General features: G+C 37.6%; 1 protein-coding gene across 4 annotated transcripts in view; it reads right to left on the bottom strand.

The window, feature by feature from the left end:
* LOC150080269 (uncharacterized) overlaps positions 1-22,072 on the bottom strand; it is a 604,576-nt gene that overhangs the window by 153,208 nt on the left and 429,296 nt on the right. For all 4 annotated transcript variants that reach the window (XM_090381639.1, XM_090381640.1, XM_090381641.1 and 1 more), the window contains one exon: positions 20,781-20,927. In XM_090381639.1, coding sequence (XP_090237765.1) covers positions 20,781-20,927 — 147 coding nt within the window. The remainder of the gene's footprint in view (positions 1-20,780; positions 20,928-22,072) is intronic.

The following is a 22,072-nucleotide window of genomic DNA, read 5'->3' as shown; positions in this document are numbered from 1 at the left end:
GTTCAAGCATATCCCATCTCTACAAAATAAATTCTTTCTATCTGCAATTGCAGGCCACACTGATAAAAATTTCCTTCCCAAAAGCCTTGCACAATCCCTCAAGTCTTGAGTTAATCCACAGGCTTTCAAGCATACTCATATAATTCCACCTAGCATGAACACACGCACGCACGCGCTTCTGATTTAACTTGCTACAGTTTTTCCAACAACTCATCAGTTTGTGAACACTTAATATCATCAGTCTTCACAAGAATAAATAATGCTGTATTTTCCCTTTAAAATCTGACAATCTCTTAGTGACACATTAGCATTTGCATTAGTTGAAGCATATGATGCAAGGAAGCAAGCTTATAGAGCATCAGCCAAAAAAAAAAAAAAAAACCCTTCCCATTTCATCCATCTGATCACTCCAAATGTTTGTCTAGTTTAGCCTTAAATTTATTCAAGCTATCAACTTCCACAACAGATGGAGGTCTGTTTCAGTAATCAACTAATCGCCGGCTAAAGGCAAACTTCCACACATCTATTCTACAATTGTCTTTCCTTAATTTGAATCTATGCCCCCTCAGGTTCTTAATCTCAGCAAGTGGAAATATCTCATCAGCATTGAGCCTGCTCAAACCATTCAAAATCTTGTACACCTCAATCAGATCACCTTACAGGTGCCTAGTCTCCAGATGCTGCAACTGACAGAATTTAAGCCTCTCCTGGTAAGAGAACTCCTTTATTCCTCTCATCAATCTTGTTGCCCTTCTCTGTACTCATTCAAGCAACTCTACATCCTTCCTAAAATGAGGCCTCCAGACCTGTATACAGTACTCATTGTTTAAGTTATCAGACATTTGTTTATAGTTATCAGATTTAAATCTATGACAGCAGCATCTATTGTATATCTAGTGCAGTTGAAATTATATTGATATACAGAACGATCTAGCCAAGATTGTTTGTACATTACACACATGGACAAAAGAGAGTGCATGTGAAGGAAGAAAAACTTCAAATGTGTAGTTTTCATGGTATTAAATTATGCTAGAACTAGGTAACAGAAATTAAGGAGAAAGGATTACAGACTGAATTTTAGGAAGTTTTTCTTTAGTGGATTGTTAATCACTGGAACAAGTTACAGTTTGATAATGTTCAAAGTTCATGTGAATTGGCAGCTATGTGAGAAATGAAATAAAAATAGTTTTTTCTTCTTCTTCTTCTTTTTCTTTAGCAAAAAGCTGAAGCTTCTTTGTGCCACATGGCTAATACCACCACTAACATGTAATAAAAAATAACTATATTCCTGATGTCCAAAGCTCTTCACAGCTAAACTGATTTAATTTAATACTAAATTAGTTCTGTGCAACATGGGCATTGGAAAAACAAAAACATTAGCAACACCTACCTTATACCTCATAAGGCCACCTTTTGCCCATAATACAGCCAGTACCCATCTTGGCATGGGTTCCACAAGGTGTTGCACAATGTATTCAGTAATGGCTGCACATTATCAGATGGATGGTTGTAGCATTGAAATGTCCTTTTCCAGTAGGTTTCAGGCATGTTGTTTTATTGATGGATGCCAGAATTGTCTGAATACACTGGCACCATGAAGGGATGTACTTGGTTGGTAATGATGGAAATGCAGGTGTTGCCAGTGAGACATTGAATAATGGTGTTCAGAGAATGCAGGGCATGCCAGCCATGAAAAGTCTCCAAACCATACACGACTGCTTATAGCCAGCTGAGCACAAAACAGTGCATTATACCATGGCCTCACGTTGCTTTCATAAAATGTGGATATGACCATAAACATGTTGGTGGTGCAATGATAGTGATGATGTGCCTATTCAAGGCACAGTTACTTTTGTCTTGCAGCAAGCACAGTTACCTACAACGGCAATCAACTGCCATAACTTATACAAGGTAATGTCCAGTGTACAGTCCATGTGGATATTGGTCTCACTATTCCTACATTGTACTGCATCGACGTTGTGATACAAGACACATGACACTGACCATGGACGTTGACCAAATGTGGCTGTCCTATGTGTGACCTTTGGCTTGGAAAAAGCTTTTAAATTGGTTTTGACAGCACTACTAAAAAAAAATCATTGAATTTTATTTTGTCAAAATCTGTGGTTCAGACTGAACATCAATATTGCACCAAAGGAAAAAACAAATGTACTTAGCCAATATAAAAGATCATTTGATTAGCATAGCACTGTCAGGCTAACAGTTACAATGGAGAGTAATGGGATGAAAATTTACACCGGAAAACACCAAGGTTAAGACAATTTGAGGCTGTGTAGCATTCAGTGTTTTTGAGTCCACAAATGAGATATTGAAAACATTCAAAGGAAATGGAGCTGTGACTAACTTTGGAAAGACTACTGAATCACATACTGTTTGCTTACTAAATCCAAGTGAAACACAACATAATTAATCTATAATGACAATTTTTTTTTTTTTAATGAAAACTTCTAATACCTTTTCGTGTTTAGAACCTATAGTAGTTAGTGCCATGCATGGCTTGAAGGTTGAGAAGACAGAAAATACTTGACATTAGACTTTAATTTCTGTAGCGTGTAATTTTCAAAAAATACACGTGAAGGAAAGTGTTCTAGGAAACAGAAACTGAAGTGATAAATGAGTAAGAAGAAAATTTGGTTCTGTAAATTTGAACTTTGACAGCAAATGAATGCTGATTAGCATTTTAGCGTTAGCATTAGCATTAGTAGAGGCATTTGATGCAAGAAAGCAAGCTTATGCAGCATCAGCCAAAAAAAAAAAAAAAAAATTTAAATAAATAAAATAAAATAAAAAAACCACTTCCACTTCACCCCTCTGTTCATTCAAAATACCTGTCCAGCTGAGCCTTAAACTTATTTAGGCTATCAACTTCCACAACAAGGGATGGAAGTCTGTTCCACCAACCAACCACCAGCTGGCTAAAGGCAAATTTCCGCAGTTCTGTCCTACATCTGTCTTTCCTCAATTTGAATTTATGCCCTCTCAGGTGATTATTCTGAGCGAGAGGAAGAATCCCATCAGCATTGAGCATGCTCAAACCATTCAAGGCTTTATACACCTCTATCAGATCACCTCGTTGGTGCCTAGTCTCCAGACACTGTAATTTGCAAAACTTAAGCCTTTCTTCGTAACAGCACCCCTTTGTTCCATTCACTAATCTTGTTGCCCTTCTCTGTACTCGTTCCAGCAGCTCTACATCCTTCTTGAAATGAGGCCTCCAGACCTGTATACAGTACTCTAGGTGTGGCCTGACCACTGCCTTATATAAGGGAATAATCACCTCCTTATCCCTACTAGAAAAATTCCTATATATCATTGACAATACACCATGAGCTACTCTTGCAGCCAGTCTGCACTGCTCAGAGAACTTCATATCTGCCTGCACAACCACCCCCAGGTCCCTTTCATTCTCTACCACTGTCAGTGTAGTACCACAGAGTTGATATGTTGCTCTGGGGTTGCTGTTTCCCATGTGTAGTACTTTACATTTGTCAATGTTAAACTTCATTTGCCACCTCTCAGCCCATCTGCTCAACCTTTCCAGATCCTGTTGCAGCAGCATAGTGTCAGTAGTGTCCTTGACAACCCTGCCTACCTTTGTATCGTCTGCAAACTTTGACATTAAGCTTGATATACCATCATCAATATCATTTATGAATACAGAAAACAATAATGGACCCAACACTGAGCCCTGAGGGACTCCACTAATAACATTAGTCCACGACGAGCAGTGTCCATTGATTACCACTCTCTGTCTTCTCCCCCTCAGCTTCTCCCCAGCAGCAATTTGCCTCCAATGTCACTGCTCCAATTTGTGCAGCAGTCTTCCATGTGCAACAGTATCAAAAACCTTTCTAAGATCCAAGTATATAATATCAAAGTTATTCCCTGCATCCAGTTCCTTTGTGATCAAATTGGTCAGGCAAGACTTCCCCGTAACAAAACCATGCTGTGTCCGAGCTATAACTGAAGTCTTGTCTAAATGATCCTGCAGTGCTTCTTTAACTAGTGCCTCCATTAATTTTCCTGGAACAGAAGTTAAACTCACAGTTCTATAATTAATTGTGTCAGCCTTTGATCCTCCTTTGTGAATTGGGGGCACATTTGCACATCTCCAGTCTGTGGGTACCTCCCCTGAGTCCAAGGAAGCTCTCATAATTATGGCTAACGGATTGCTTACTTCCTCTGCTGCCTCCTTTAATATAACTGGATAGATCCCATCCACCCCGGGTGCCTTTCTTGTGTTTATCTTCAACAATTTCTCCTCCACTTTACTCTCAGTTATTACAAGATTCTCTAGCTTACTGCTAGAGTTGAATACACCTCTGGCTTTCCCCTCGCTAAATAACTCCTCATGTGTGAATGTCGATGCAAAATATTCATTTAGTTTGTTAGCTACCTGAGCAGGATCATCAACAGTTGACCCATCGATATCAAGTGGTCCAATCTGATTCATCCCCTTCCTTCTAGAGTTTACATAAGTAAAGAACTCTTTGCTGTTTTTCTTTGCATCCCTTGCCAAAGATTTCTCGTAATCTGCCTTCGCCTGCCTAACCTCCTTTGTAACTTGGTTACAGATCAACTTGTATCTATCATAGGCTTCTGTGTAATGTGTTAATTTGTATGTATCCCATGCATGTTTCTTCTCTGCCATATGCCTCATCAGTTCATCTGACATCCATTTAGGCCTAAACCTTGAACAATATTTCTTAGTTGGTATGTAAAGCCTAGTAGCTTCCAAGATAAGTTCTTTGAATGCTTCCCATTTTGCATTTGCTGTTGGTAACATCATCAGTTGGTCCCACTGTATAGAATTTAAATACTGTCTCAGTCTTAGCTGTGGAATGTCTTCAAACTTCATTGAAAGAGAGAGGGGAATTACAGAAGCCAATTCACAAGAATAGTGCCCACGGAAGTACCTACAGAAAAGGCATGCAGCAGAAAGAGAAAACATCTGTGAGACAGAGAGTGGAGAGACTTTCTAAGAGATAGGTCATTAATTAATCCGACTTTCCTCTTTTGAATGGAGAGGTTTTAGGAGCATCACCCCAGGTAAAGGAACAATATTTCATGGTGGGGGATTTCAGTTTATACAGAGTGAGTAGTTGTTTAGAAGAAAAGTAACTGCAAGAGGTAAAGAGAAAACACAGTTTTTTAGGTGAAAAGAAGCAATATTTGTAATATTAAATTATTTGTAGTACTAAATTAGTTTTAGAAAGACTTAAATTAACTAAGTTATTTTTGCCCCACTGGAGACCAGCATATTCAAGATGCTGGTGGTGGATTTTTGAGAAGCTGAAGCTGTTTATGCAGGGCTAGGTTTCTCAAACTGAAAGGTGGAATGCAATATGCAATCATCAGCAAAACTTTGGAGAGGACTTTCAGTCAATGGAAGGTCATCAATATTCAATAGGAAAAACTAAATATTGGGGAACACCAGCATTAGAGAAGTTAGGAAACAGAGAGCTATCTAACATCACTCACAGAGTGGTCAGAGAGAAAACTGGATACTCAACTGCAAAAATCGGTTGGCAATCCATAAGATGGAAGCTTGTTACACCAAACATCATCCCTATTGAATTTGCCTATAGATGGGTAATACGAGGCAAAATATCACGTGGATTGACACTGACGGATTCCATATTAGTGATCAATGATCAAATGGAAGGTTGTATTAGTTTAGGAGTTAGCAGTTAATGGATTTCTTCTTACTATGGAAAGAGTAAAGATAAGTGCAGTGTGATGATAAAGGATGGGAGGGATTTGTTTGCCTTTTTTTAGGAACTGGCTAGAAATGAGCAAACAGAAGGGGGAAAAACCAGTGAAATAAGAAAGTGTGAAAAGGTGACACAGAAGAGGAGTAAGTTCAGGAGACAGATTTTGAGAACAAGTGTATATATATATATATATATATATATATATATATACACACCATCAGTCCATAAGATGGAAGCAAGTATATATACACATGTATATATACACTTGTTTTATATATACTCCTCAGCCTTTGTTTCTTTCTTTGCATCAAGAAACAAAGGCTGAGGAGCAATAGAAGCATCAGGTTTTAACAGAGGTAGGAACATAGACTGAAAAAGTTGTGGCCAATATTAAATTAAATTCTAGTGTGAATTGATAAATAACTGCTTTACAATTGTTATAAGCTTTAGTGTAGGCAGAAGAATTGGAGTTTTCAATGTGAGCCAATTGCAATATACCTATTTTGAACCTTAGCACATTTATTTGAAAACCACAGTTTACATAAAGGACAAGATTTTAAGGTGGAGTGTGGAATAAAGCATTTCATCCCAACAAGAATAATTTCAGTGATACAAACACTGATATCAGAAATTTAAAACAGTAATTCAACCAAGGAAAAGAAGAATATTAAATTTTTCAGATCATCCCATTTTCAATCTTGTAATGCCAAACAATGCAAGAATGGGAATGGCCGTAAAAGAAAGGCTCAGTCTGAGAAGAGACCATCACCAAGTTGTGATCTGAGGTGCCTATAGGACCACTGCATATAGCACCTCAACCTTGAAGGGTTGTCAGTGACAAAGATGTCAAGAGTGTTAAGTGTGTGGTTATGACTGTCTGGTATCCTGGTAGGTAAATGAACAATCTGTACCACTGGTAATTGCACAAGCCTTGGTGTCTCGACCTGCTGGGTTTGTGTGACTAGAAAACTGAAGCCAGCTGGAGTTGTGAACATTAAAATTGCCATAGAAAATTACCGCACTGTTAGGAAAGTTGGACTGGAGAAAGAAGAGTTTCAAATAAAGGAAGTTCAAGAGTTCCAAGTGATTAGTGAAGCTGGGAGAATAACAGAGACAACAGATGAATTTGATATGAATGGGTTAAAGATACTGTACGCCATAGAAAAATAGGAGATTCCAAAATTACTGTCTTTGATAGGGAATATCAGAGTGGACATACACAAAAGTACCACATTTGAAGCGAAAGGAATTGTACACTAATAATGAGAACTGAGATGACTAGTGATTGAGGCAACTGACAATTGACACGATCTGATTCTGTCAGAAAAAGTGAGTGGAGCTAGGCAGACCAAGTGGAAATATCACTGTGATTGGAACTGAGACCACATATTGTGAAATGAATGAGGGAGAGTTTGAGAAGTTTAGATTGTTTCACAGATAAGTTTGTTCTATTAGTTTGACTTTGCATGATGCACTCAGTGGATAAAGTGGGGGCGGGGGGGGGGGCATGTTCTATGAAATAGTGAAATTTTTGGATATGGCATGCATACAGCAAGAATATACCCAGCCCCCTTGATGTAATGTAGCCTTGACAATTAACACCATATATACACTACTTGAATTCCTTCCAGTCAATACCTGACATAATAGGGATAGCAACATTATACATTAGCTGATTCAAATGCCTCCTAGAGCATTACCAATAGATTCAATCCAGTGGACCATCTAGCAGTCACATTGCAAACACCATTTTAGAGCTGTACCCTCAAAATGTAAGGAAGATTGGATCTCACCATGATGCCCACATAACCTCAAAGCCATCAGTCATACTGCATGATGAAAGAGATGGGGGTTGCTGGAACTTTGCTCTAGAGACAAAACATGGGTTGCACTACTTTAGTTTTACTTAAGTTTTATGACAGATTAGGCCAGCATACGGAAAGTGACATTAATACGTAGTGGCTTCAATAGGATGTGTAACACTAAGCACAGCAATGGCAGTGTTACACGACAATTTTGGAAATCTGATCATTTCCAAACAAAGGAATTTCTTTCTTAACACTTACTTACTTTCCAGATCTAATCCCCCCCCCCTAATTTTTTTTTTTTTCTGGGGCTAATCGAGTCCAATGTATATGCAAATAAACTAGCAAACATTTGTGACCTGAAGAGGAATGAGGAAGAGTTCATCTACTAAGTCCCAGAGGATGTGTCTATGAGAAATAGGAAATTATGCAGTGCACATCATCTTTGATGTCATAAAGAACATGTGGTCTTACAGCAATACAATGTCCCACTTTTCATACCCATTATGATATATCAAATGTATTATACAGTATCTTCTGCTATTAATAAATATATTCAGGTGCTACAGAATATATGGTGTATTTTTTACTGGTGTACCCTGTTAACTAGAACTTCTGGGTCATCACTCACTTTGTAGTAGAACATTCCTGGATTTACTGTATGGCTACTTTGTGTCAACATTATAAAATTGTCACAAGAGTTAGCAATATTATTGATTAAGTTAACAGCAAGGATTAAAAAGATTAAGGAACCTAGCTGCAAGTAATCAGAGTATTAATCATCATCATCATCAGCCATTTTAAATCCACTGCAGGATGAAGGCTTCTCCAGCAACTTTCCAGTTCCTTCTATTTTGCGCAATGGCCATCCATTACTACCCACAAACTCATGAATTTCATCTATCCATCTCCGCCGTTGTATTCCAGGCCATTGTCCTTCTAGCTCTTCTTGGGTACCATTCTGTTATTTTCTTAGTCCATCTGTCATCATGTCTTCGAGCTATGTGTCCTGCCCAAGACCATTTTAGTTCTTTAATTTTGATAAGAAAGTCCTTTACTTGAATTTGCTGCCTAATCCATGTGTTTCTCTTCTTATCTAACAGTCTGATTCCCAATATAATTCGTCCCATTCTTCGCTGTGTAGTTCTCAGCTTCTCTTCCATTCTTTTGGTGAGTGCCCAAGTTTCACTTCCATAAGTGATGGTGGGGAGTATACATTGGTTCATTATTTTATGTTTCAGACAAACTGGGATATTGCTCTTCAGTATGTGACTATATTTCCTGAATGCTATCCATCTGAAATTTATTCTTCTCGTGATTTCCAGCCATTTATCATTATTACAGCTAATGACTTGTCCAGATAAGTATATGAATCCACCTTTTCAATTACTGTTCCTTCAATCATTATACCCCTTTCTGTGGCATACTTGTTCATCATATAATATTCATATCATATAATAAATTCAGATAATATAATAAATATCATATAACATAATATAATATAAGATAATATAATAAATATTCAGATCATATAATAAGTTCAGATTGAGGAAAGACAGATGTGTGGAAATTTGCCTTTAGCCAGCAGGTAGTTGGTTGGTGGCACAGATTTCCATTCCTTGTTGTGGAAGTTGTTAGCTTAAATAAATTTAAGGCTCAGCTGGACAGTTATTTCGAATGAACGGAGGGGTGAAATGGAAGTGGTTTTTTTTTTTTTTTTTTGGCTGATGCTGCATAAGCTTGCTTTCTTGCATCATATGCCTCTACTAATACTAATCATTACTTTTGTTTTTAGCCATATTCATCTTTAGTCCAAAATCCTTACTAACTGTGCATAACTGATTAAGGTTTTCCTCTAATTCTTTGGGATCGTGGCTTATGACTACAATGTCATCTGCAAATCGTAAATGGTTTAGGTACTGTCCATTCACATTGACTCCTTTCTGCGACCAGTCTAATCTTCTGAAAGCTTCCTCAAGGGCAGCAGTAAACAGCTTTGGAGATATTGTGTCTCCTTGTCGAACTACGTTTTCGATTTTAAATTTCCTACTGTCTTTGACTAGTCTAATAAAGGAGGTAGCGTTCTCATATATTTTCTTCAAAATCATAATATTATGGGGTATCTATGCTTGTCTTTCCAGTGCCCAAAACATTGCCTTATGCTGTATGGAGTCAAATGCCTTTTAATAATCCACAAATGCCAGGCATAATGGTGTTTTATATTCATTTGCTTTCTCCATTAGCTGTGATATTACGTGAAGGTGATCCATAGTTGCGAATCCTGTCCTAAAGCCAGCTTGCCCTTTCGGTTGATTCTCATCAAGTATTCTTTCTAATCCGTTAGTAATGACCCTTGTGAACAACTTGTAGATGTGGGATAACAAGCTAATTGGTCTATAATTTCCAATTTCTGATTTATCTCCTTTCTTATGCAGCAAAACTATGATTCCATTATTCCACTGCTTATACGTTACACTTTTTCTAATGCATTTTGTGAAGAGCCTTGCCAGTTTTTGTGTTATGTCTCTTCCTCCCAATTTTAACAACTCTACATTTTCTTCAATGCCTGTTCTACCTCATCAGGAAGAATAACGGGTATGTAGTATGTGTTGCTAATTTGCGATCCATCTTCCCCACTGCTGGCATCATTCCCTCACTTCTTGTATAATTCTCTATAGTAGTCTTCTGCTATTTGAATTATGCCGTCTCTGCTATTTATAAGTACACCATCGCTATTTTTCAGTTTCAGTATCATTTGTCTTTCTGTATTACTGCTCATGGCTGCTGATTTAAATCCTTTGTTTTCCCTTAATGCTTGTTCTACTTTTCTTGTGTTAAATCTTCTTATGTCCTCTCTGAGTCTCTTTCTAATGGCTTTGCATAACTCAGTATACTCAATTTTCTCCCTGTCAGCGTTTTTCTTGCTCTTTGGTTCGGTTCATCGTAATCTTCGCCTTCGGTTCATCATAACACTTGTTATGATGACTAATTTGACTAATTTTTTCTTCTTTGGATTTCTTTTTCCCCATAGGTTTCTCGGGCTTTATCACTTTCAGAAAGTTGTAATATTCCTCGTCAATATCTTGGTCCTGAGCAGTCTGCAGAAACTCAAACTTCTTCTTGTTCCAGTACATACTGCTCTTTCTTATCTTCTGTTATCTCAAAAACCTTCGTATTATTTATTCGAGTCAGTTTTTTCATTTCCTTTCCTACATCTATATCAAGTGTGCATCTTACCATTCTGTGATCACTTCCAACATTTACCTTATTCAGGACGGTAACATCATTCACGGTATATCTTCTGTTAGTGAGGATGAAGTCAATTTCATTAGTTGTTAATCCATTTGGACTCTTCCACTTTCCATGGAACAGATGTCCACTTTCTGTTCACCCTTTTCTTGAAAAAAGTTCAGTTTCCGTGCATGGCAGCCTGGTCATACCCAGAGATTCTTAGCACCCTCTGCTTCCACTCTGATCCTCTCGCTGCCGTAAGAGGGGGAGTGAAAGCCGTTCGGGACTGAGAGCCATTTGTTTTGTCTTTTCCTCTTCACGCTGACCAGGCATCTTGAAGAGAACCACTCTACATGTTCATTGCCACCTAAGTGACATAACAGGGCTTACCATCGAGAACATGTGCATGAGTGGATTTTAGGGAGGCAGGCCAACCGGACTTCTCCTAAATCTTCTGTAATAGAAAGATATTGGATCCATCAGTGTTTTAGACTGAGTGTCTGATAACACACAGAATACCTGTTCCCCCTCTAAGCCCCAGAGAGTATTAATATGCAATTTATTCACACAGAACTGTCAAGTAAAAGTTGAAGGGATTGTCATTTACAAAAAGGATTAGACAATTTTTGAATTTTTACAGTGGAACTAAGTGATAATTTTAATAAATAAAAATACGAAATGGGAAATGTTCAATGAAGTAATTTCAGAAGTTTTTTAATAAATTATTTTGTGATAACTGAAAGGAGGGTAGAAGAGAAGTTGAACACAAAAGGAAATAAGGTGCCTGGGCCTAACAGAATCTACCAAATTATATTAAAAGGAAGCAGCAGAAGAATTAAGCAAACTTTTAGCTATAATTATGAGGGGCATCCTTGGATTCAGGAAAAGTCCCTACAGTTAGAGATGTGCAAATATCTCTCCTATTTGAAAAGGGGGATAAGAAGGTGAAATTAGCAATTACAGTTATTTGTAAACTTGACTTCCAGGGGAAAATAATGGAGCCAGTAGTCAGAGAAGTAATGCAGATCATCTTGATAGGAAAACAGACATATAGATCAGAGCATGAATTTTTAAGGGGAGATTTTGTCTGACTAATATAATTACCTACCATGAGGTAGTCAAAATAATAAGTGCAAAAAATAACTTTGATGTCACAGATACATAGACTTCAGTACAAATGGAACAGTGCCATTAGGAGCAAGTTACTGCTAGGAATAAAGGATCAATTCAGTGGCAAAAGTGATAGAGTGGTTATTAACTAGGTTGTGGGTGATATAATCATACCGCAGGTATGATTATATCACCCACAACTAATTATGAAAAAAAAGTAGTGTTCAAAGAACTAGCAATTTCATATTGGAAACTGTAAAAAGTGAATACAGTAAACCGCCGCTATTCGCGGTATCTGTATTCGCGGTTTCGCGATCGCCGATTTAATATAAAATGAAACCTAAAAAAATGTGAATTTTAAAGCGCCGTGAATATTTTCCGCCATAAAAAACATGGGCGTGGCTAAAATTATCTTTCCCGGTCAAAACAGCGCTCAGTGGGTGGGGGGAGAGTGGTGACAAAATCGCGAGCGTGGATGTTTCTCGCTAATCCTTGTTCAGTATGTGTTATGCGCTTGTCATGGAAGGTTTCGTCGTTTGCTTTTAATTTATATGTTTATAAATTGAATAAATTTATCAATTTATAAATTGATATGCTTACAAAAATGATAAATCTACCGTTTTGCAGTGTAAAACAAACTTTTTCGAGTGTATTAACGAAGAAAGTGACTTTATTCTGGACAAGTTCTTTCTAACCAGACACGATAGGAGGGAGTATATGATGAGAGCCTTGTCGATCAATTCGGCCCTGGAAAGATTGTGCAAGGCTCAAGGGGTAGAATTTTTTTCAGCCTGGACTGTACTTGTTAACAGGAGAGATTGCTTCTACAGGGATGGATACACTTAAATAGAAAGGGTGCAAGAATATTTGCTGATGCTATCGAGGCAGTGTTAGGTGGGTCGGAAAACTGCTAGCTTGAGGGGAGAGAAAGACCAATAGATTGACAGTAGCCACTGGCAGAGGTGAAACAGATTCTTGCACTGCTTCTATTAGAATGAGCAGAAGCCTGAAAAACAAGATTCAGGATATTTCAGAGACAGCTGGGAGCCATTGCGGTACAAGTAAACACATGGGTTGTTAGGGTAGCTAAGAATAGAAACAGGTGCAGGTATACTTGCGTGTACACCAATGCTAGGAGTTAGTAAATAAATTTGATGAATTTGAGGTATTGATCAAAACATCAAAGGCAGATATTGTTGGGATATCAGAGACGTGGTGTCACACAGATATAAGGGATGCAGAACTGGAATTTGGGGAGTACAACATCTACAGAAAGGATAGACAGGATAGGAAGGGGGGAGGGGTTATGCTATTAGTTAAGAAACACATAAAAACCAAGGACGTGAAGCCAGTCGACATCGCTGGACAGTGCAGTGTTGAGTCAGTTTGGTGTGACATAAGCATTGGGAGATCAAAATTGAGAGTAGGAGTGTGCTATAGGCCTAATGACTCTGATGAGTATAATAAGAAACTGTACAGGGAAATAGAGTGGGCCAGTAAATCAGAGAGTCTTATAATGGGAGATTTTAATTTCCCAGATATTGACTGGAATTTGTGGGTTGGTCACTCACACACTAGCAGGGCTTTTGTGGATTTGTTGGATCATTGTTTTCTACATCAGCATGTTCAGGAGGCAACTAGAGGGAGTAATACTCTTGATTTGATTATCAGCAGTGATTCTTCATGCACTAAGAATCTGCAGATAAATGAACCACTAGGTGGCAGTGATCACAGTGTGCTGAAGTGGGATTTACTCAAAGAGGTAACTATCATTAGGGGTAAAGGGAAGGGTTATTGCTTCCGTAAAGGCGACTACGATGGACTGAGACAGTATTTAAATTCTATACAGTGGGACCAACTGATGATGTTACCAACAGCAAATTCAAAATGGAAGCATTCAAAGAACTTATCTTGGAAGCTACTAGGCTTTACATACCAACTAAGAAATATTGTTCAAGGTTTAGGCCAAAATGGATGTCAGATGAACTAATGAGGCATATGGCAGAGAAGAAAAATGCATGGAATACTTACAAATTAACACATGACACAGAAGCCTATGATAGATACAAGTTGATATGCAACCAAGTTACAAAGGAGGTTAGGCAGGCGAAGGCAGATTACGAGAAATCCTTGGCAAGGGATGCAAAGAAAAACAGCAAAGAGTTTCTTACTTATGTAAACTCTAGAAGGAAGGGGATGAATCAGATTGGTCCACTTGATATTGATGGGTCAACTGTTGATGATCCTGCTCAGGTAGCTAACAAACTAAATGAATATTTTGCATCAACATTCACACATGAGGAGTTATTCAGCGAGGGGAATGCCAGAGGTGTATTCAACTCTAGCAGTAAGCTGCAGAATCTTGAAATAACTGGGAGTAAAGTGGAGGAGAAACTGTTGAAGATAAACACAAGAAAGGCACCCGGGGTGGATGGGATCTATCCAGTTATATTAAAGGAGGCAGCAAAGGAAGTAAGCAAACCCTTAGCCATAATTATGAGAGCTTCCTTGGACTCGGGGGAGGTACCCATAGACTGGAAATGTGCAAATGTGACCCCAATACACAAAGGAGGATCAAAGGCTGACACAAGTAATTATAGACCTGTGAGCTTAACGTCTGTTCCAGGAAAATTAATGGAGGCACTGGTTAAAGAAGCACTGCAGGATCATTTAGACAAGACTTCAGTTATAGCTCGGACACAGCATGGTTTTGTTAAGGGGAAGTCTTGCCTGACCAATTTGATTGGATACTATGATGCAGTCACAAAAGAACTGGATGCAGGGAATAACTTTGATATTATATACTTGGATCTTAGAAAGGCTTTTGATACCGTTGCACATGGAAGACTGCTACACAAATTGGAGCAGTGTGACATTGGAGGCAAATTGCTGCTATGGATAAAGGGGTGGTTGAGGGGGAGAAGACAGAGAGTAGTAATCAATGGACACTGCTCATCGTGGACTAATGTTATTAGTGGAGTACCTCAGGGCTCAGTGTTGGGTCCATTATTGTTTTTTGTATTTATAAATGATATTGATGATGGTATATCAAGCTTAATGTCCAAGTTTGCAGATGATACAAAGGTTGGCAGGGTTGTCAAGGACACTACTGACACTATGCTGCTGCAACAGGATCTGGAAAGGTTGAGCAGATGGGCTGAGAGGTGGCAAATGAAGTTTAACATAGACAAATGTAAAGTACTACACATGGGAAACAGCAACCCCAGAGCAACGTATCAACTCTGTGGTACTACACTGACAGTGGTAGAGAATGAAAGGGACTTGGGGGTGGTTGTGCAGGCAGATATGAAGTTCTCTGAGCAGTGCAGACGGGCTGCAAGAGTAGCTCATGGAGTATTGTCAATGATATACAGGAATTTTTCCAGCAGGGATAAGGAGGTGTTATTCCCTTGTATAAGGCAATGGTCAGGCCACACCTAGAGTACTGTATGCAGGTCTGGAGGCCTCATTTCAAGAAGGATGTAGAGCTGCTGGAACAAGTACAGAGAAGGGCAACAAGATTAGTGAATGGAACAAAGGGGTGCTCTTACGAAGAAAGGCTTAAGTTTTGCAAATTACAGTGTCTGGAGACTAGGCACCAGCGAGGTGATCTGATAGAGGTGTATAAAGCCGTGAATGGTTTGAGCATGCTCAATGCTGATGGGATCCTTCCTCTAGTCAGAATAATCACCTGAGAGGGCATAAATTCAAATTGAGGAAAGACAGATGTAGGATAGATGTGCGGAAATGTGCCTTTAGCCAGCGGGTGGTTGGTTGTTGGAACAGACTTCCATCCCTTGTAGTGGAGGTTGATAGCTTAAATAAGTTTAAGGCTCAGCTGGACAGGTATTTTGAACGAACAGAGGGGTGAAGTGGAAGTGGGTTTTTTTCTGGCTGATGCTGCATAAGCTTGCTTTCTTGCATCAAATGCCCCTACAAAAATATGGCTACGAATAAAAAGAGAAATGTGAAAATATCAAAGAAGGTGATGATATTAGCGAATAAAATTGAGTTATTAGACAAAATTTCTAATGGTGAAAGTGTCTCTTCAGTGGGCAAAACATTATAAAATCAACGAGTCAACGGTACGATTAATCAAGAAATCAGAAGAAAAATCCGCCGTAGTGTCCGTGAAAATGCGCTAATTGTTTCAAAAATTTGCTCTGTAACTCGTGATGTTAAATTATAAAAAATGGAAAAAGCTTTAAATCTGTGGATAAAAGACCGAACTCAAAATAAAATTCCGGTAAGTTCACTCATCATTCGCGAAAAGGCAAAACTCCTTTATCAACACTTTAGCGAAACTGGTGATAGCACTGGCGTCATGTTTTATTTTTGCTAGCAAGCAAAGGCGCTGGTTTGAAACATTTGTTTGAAATTTCTAATAAATATTACAATTTAATATTAAATTGTTTCTTATTTTCATTTCGATGCCATATGCTTGCATTTCACTATGTACTGTCCATGTACATAGTCATATTACGAAGGTACATATAATAGATACATAGACAAAATTTTAGACTAGTTTTTCTTATATATTTCATACTTTGGAACGGAACCCCTTTATTACTATGGGAGCCATAACTCAGTATTCGCGTTTTCGGGATTCGCGACATTTCTCAGGAACGTATCCCCCGTGAATAGCGGGGGTTTACTGTACTCTATATGCTCGTATCTACTGTACTTTCTACTACTGTATTTCCAAGAAGGGAAATCAGCTAAAAATTGGCTGTATATTTTCTTCAATATATTCAGTATTAAATTGCAGGGTAATTTTTATAAACAACAGGACTCATCAGAGACTAATTACCGTAGAAACCCAGTTATTCTCCCCTCAGATAAAGATGCAATAAAAGAGGATATTAGCGGAACATTAATTACAAACAATCCTCTGGAGGGGAATAGAGCTACAATTCATTAAGTGCATTACATTAGTTGCAAAATAAATTTTGTAAACAGCACATGACAGTCTTTTTTTGAACAGAAGTTACACTTAAGATAGCAAAAACTGCTAAGGGCTAAACTAAACAAAAACATACATGAACCGACAAGTAATTTATGGAGAAATCATGTGAATTCACTTCTGCACTATGATAGGCTGGACAATTTGGTTTTGATTTAGTTTTTTCAAAACATGGTAAATTCTAGGGCATTTGGGAATATTTTGGAAATAAATACATGGCAAAATTAATAAATAAATCAGTAGGACTAAAGTAAGGGCTCACTAAAAGAAAAAATTATACAATTGAAGAAAGGTTAAAGGCTATCGGAAGAGTCTAGAGTGGTGAATAAAATGCAGTATATTTTGGGAATGTGGAATGTGAGAATTGAAGGAAAGATCCATGGCTAGATGAAAGAGGGAAAAAAATGATGTTCATTTGCAGACTCCGTAGACGATGAAGTAGGCCTCCAAAGAAAACTAGACCGTGAAAACAGTGATGTGAACAAATGCTTATACAAGTGGTTTCTACAGAAGCATAGTGAAGGAGTACAGATATATGAGGTAATTTTGAAAGCACAGGCACTTAAATTTCATAAGCTACTTTGTGGAGATGATGACACATTTAACACTTTTGATTGGTGGCTTTGAAGATGGAAGGCTCATCGTGGGATATCCCAGGTTAGTCTTTTTAGGCAAATCATCATTTGGTGAAATTATAGCAGCAGAAGCATTTCCTAAATTTCAACATAATGTGATTCAAGATGGTGAATTCACATATAAACAGTTGTACAACTGTTATAAGTTGTACAAGTCGCTGGATACTAAAAAGGCACCCAACAAAGCAGGCATGAAACTAACAAAGAGTGAATTACTGTGTGTAAACAAGGTTGGAAATCACAAGCTAAAGCCATTGTGCATTGGTAAAAGTTGAAGTCCCCAGTGTTTTAAGCATGTAAACATGAAATCTCTACTTGTGATTTATAAATATAGCTCCAATACTTGGGCGATGAGTGATATTTTTGCTCCATGGTTTGAAAGTGAGTTTGTTTCATCAGAAATGCCACCTGCTTTCCAAAAAAACTTGAAGAAAAGGCTATATTACTGTTGGATCACTGCCCAGTTCATACTTTGGCTGATGTCCTGAAATCAAAATGTGGCTAATCAGAGTCACATTTCTGCCAAGAAACACAACTGCATTTATTCAGACAGCAGGACATTATTTACTATCATGGTGAGCCTACTACTTACAAAGCCTACTATCGTGGTGAGCTACTTGCTGGTGTTGTGAACTCCAAAATTTTAAGTTCTAGAGTTTCTGAAAACATTAACACTAAAAGACGTCACATACAATATTGGATTAGCAAGTGAGAATTGAAAACTGCTGGAAAAAATGTATTGGGAAAGATGAGATCATTAATAATAACCTTGAATTAGCATTTTCAGAAGAAGAGGCAAAGGTTGCTTGTAATGTACTTGGTGGCAGTCTTAGAGCAATTACCTGGCTGCTTGGATTGAGGTGGATGCAGTAGCTCCAATGGCATTACCTGAGTGAGGAAGAAATTGCAACTTCTGTGAAGTGGGAAGACAAGCGACAAACAGAAGGCCAGTGACATAGGGAGTGACTCAGACAATAATGTGGATGATCCGTATAAGAAAAAAGCACCAGAAATTAACAAAGTGCTTAGAAACATAAAGAAGTAGTGTGGTTAGCATAACACTGATAGTGAACATCTTCATTCATTGCATCTGAGCACTATTTATTAAGAATTATGTACTGAAAAATTGCTGTCATCAGTTCTGGCAAACTAAATTACATAATTATTTTGGAACAGATGCATAAAATGTTAAGTCCACAAAAGCAATGTGTATCAGTAGTATACAAAGGGAATGATACAGCATTTAATACTTCATCTTTTAGTCTGTATACTCATAAATTAGTAGGTATTTATTTACTACAAAAAGTGTATTTATGTAAAAAAAATATTGGGAAAACAATGGTAAATTTTTTTCAGATATAACAATGGCATTAAAGTCTATGGCATAATAATGGCATTAAAGCCTGACACCTACATTATATCAAGGTTGCACTATATTTAATGATTGATATTAATGAAGACACAAGTTTAATGTTTAAGTTTTCTGATGATACAAAGGTTGGAAGGGTGGTTAATGACAGCGATCAGGTATGCTATAGCAATAAGACTTGGAGAAATTAAGCAAATGGGTTAAAAAATGGCAAATGAGGTTTCAGGATGACAAATGCAAGGTACTGTACAAGGGTAGCAGTAATTCCAGAACAAAACCAATTGGGCCACACCAAACTGAAGATGGAGAATGAGAAAGACCTAGGGGTAATTGTGCATGAAGTTCTCTGAGCAGTGCAGAAGAGCTGCTAGGAGAGCTCATGAGATTTTGTATATCATATACAGGAATATAGAGGTAATTGTTTTGCTTTATAAGACAATCATTAGGCCACATCTTGAGTACTGTGTATAGGTCTGGAAGCCCCATTTTAAGAAGGATGTGGATCTGATGGAATGAGTGTAGATAAGAGGACAAGATTGGTAAAGGATACAAAGGGGTACTCTTACTAAGGACTTCAATTCTGAAAATTTTGGAGTTTTAAACTAGGCATCTGTGAAGTGATACCTGATTGAAGTGACACCTGATTTAAAGATTTAAATGGATTGAGTAAACTAATGGTTATGGCATCCTTACTCTTTCTTAGACATACATGTAAGTGGGACATAAATTTAAACTGGAAAAGGACTGCAGGATAGATGTATGAAAATTTGCTTTCAGCTAGAGAGTAATTCAAAGAAGGAAGAACAAACTTCCATCTGGAGTTGCGGAAGTGGATAGTTTGAAATAATTTAAAGGACAACTGAGCAAATTATCAGAAGGAATAAATGATTATTTACAGGCTGATGAAGCATCTCCTGGAGTGTTACAAAAAAAAGTTTGGTCTGGAACTATCTAGCAGCTAGCTGTGAAAACCTTTAATGCTGTACCCTCAAAACGATGGTCTGCTTTTGTTGGGCAGGGATGGTAACTAGCAGGGTGCATATCCTACAAAGAGTCCAATTGCAATAAGACCTTAACAACACAACCCCACACCATACTATGCAAAAATATTCACCACTGCACTGACTGGCTTTGCTGGGTATGGTATCTTCATATATATACACACAGCAGGATTGCTATAGTCTTGCTCTGAACTGCCTTCACACAAGAAATAATAATAAAGTATACTCCATGTATGGAATGCTCAGCTACACCTTGATAACCACCATAACCTCAAAATACACAATTTACACTTTCTGACAGAAGAGATGGAAATATGCTAGAGATCTACCATTTCAAGTCACCATTAAGCAAAGTAGTAGATTTACACTGGACAGTGAAGATGATCTACCATCTGGTACTGCCTGCTGTTACAGAGGTATGGGCATTTCTTTGTAGGAGTGTATGGGTGGTCACTGAAGCATAATAGACATTCATACTATTTTTGGACTGTGCACACAAGGAATATACTGAGTACCTAACAGATTCACTAGTATGAAGGTACAAGCAGTCAATTTGAATGCCATCCAACTGGACTATTCTGCACTCAATTCAAGTGAGATTTGAGATGAGTTTCCATCAGTGTTTCAGACTTCCAAGGGGCAGTGTTAGCTTCTGTCATGGGAAGAATAATTTCCTCAACAAACTGGTGACTACTTAAGTCTCGCATCTAATCTTATGGAAGTGGGAAGTTCATTTAAATTTAAATTGGGCAAATATTTAAAGAAATAGGTACAGTGAGGTGACATGGATTAAATTTAGTGTTTCATTTCCCTACTTGCTACATTCTCTCTAAAAAGAAAGGTTTCTGTCATCTGGCATTAGTCTGCCAATACTAATATTAGGTCTAATTTTCTTACACTATTAAGTTTACAAATATAAAAAAAAAATTACTTTGATTGCAATCTTTTCCCATCCATCCTCGTTCACAAACACAGGCTCCAGTGACTGGATCACAAGAAGAGTTATTTTTACAATCACATGTATTTGAACAGAGAGGGCCCCATTTACCTCTCTCACATTGACTATCACATCGTACACCTAAATAAAATGAGAATTAATGAAATATTTTTTTAATATCCATTCAATAAAAAGTGATAATAATACTAAAATATTATGTAACACACAAAAAAAATAATGTCAAAACATTTCTAATTATAGTCTAATTTGAGGCTTTTCTTGTGTTTCTTTGTGATACACAACAAAAAAAAAAGAAACACAACATCCGAAAATTACGAGTCACATGTACATCCACAAAGATAATTCCAAAAAAAGTTCATAACTGCAGGAAGATTGTAATATATAATTGAGCCTTTTTCAGAAAAATGCAAAACCACCAGGGTCCAGCAGATTCTTGAATTTCAGTCTTGATCCTAATAGCTCTGCAGATCCTTTGGGCAGATTTAAATCTCTAATGATATTGTCAAGTTCACTTTGTGTAAACAGCCGTGATCCAGAGTTATGAATTTCTTTGTTGCAATAGCTTATATCATCCTTTAGTTACAAACTTCAGATTTGAAATCTGATGGTATATGTCTCCATATGGTAATGGCATTACAGCCGAAGTATATCCATACAGTGCTCTTCTTGTTTTTCACATTATAATCTGCTTTATTTATGAAAAAAAAGTAGCATCATTAATATGATCCCAGGGTTCCCTTCACACCATGGGAATGGCAAATGTCACGGGTTTTTTTTACCATATTTCTACAATTGTAAGCCCCCCCCACACAAAAGTATGACACATTTTATGGGTGGACCTAACTTTTTATCTCAGTTACCTAATTAAATTACAATATAAGTGACATATACATTTTTCACAAATGATGTTATATCCAGCCTGGGTTTCCCACAATACAGTTACTGCAAATAATATGTTCAAGATTATAAAAAAATATATTTGGATTGTCCACACAATCCCAAGATGCCATTCTCAAAGATACAGAATATGAAAATCATGTGAAAAACAGATACTAGTTAGCATGACTGCACCAGAGCACAACTGAATGCAGAAAAAACACACCACAGGTTTATATAATTATCTTACTTATAAGCCTCAACATGTCTAAACACACCTGGGCAATTCTATACCTGTCAGTTACAATGCAAGTAGTATACACATCACATATACATGGAATGCATATACAAGAAAAAACAATTCTTAGTGTTTGGAGGGGGGAGCATGT

Source organism: Mastigoproctus giganteus, chromosome 9 (assembly GCF_048544385.1).
Source record: "Mastigoproctus giganteus isolate SK-2022 chromosome 9, ASM4854438v1, whole genome shotgun sequence".
Classification (NCBI taxonomy): Eukaryota; Metazoa; Arthropoda; class Arachnida; order Uropygi; family Thelyphonidae; genus Mastigoproctus; species Mastigoproctus giganteus.
This window is presented reverse-complemented; position numbering and strand designations above follow the sequence as displayed.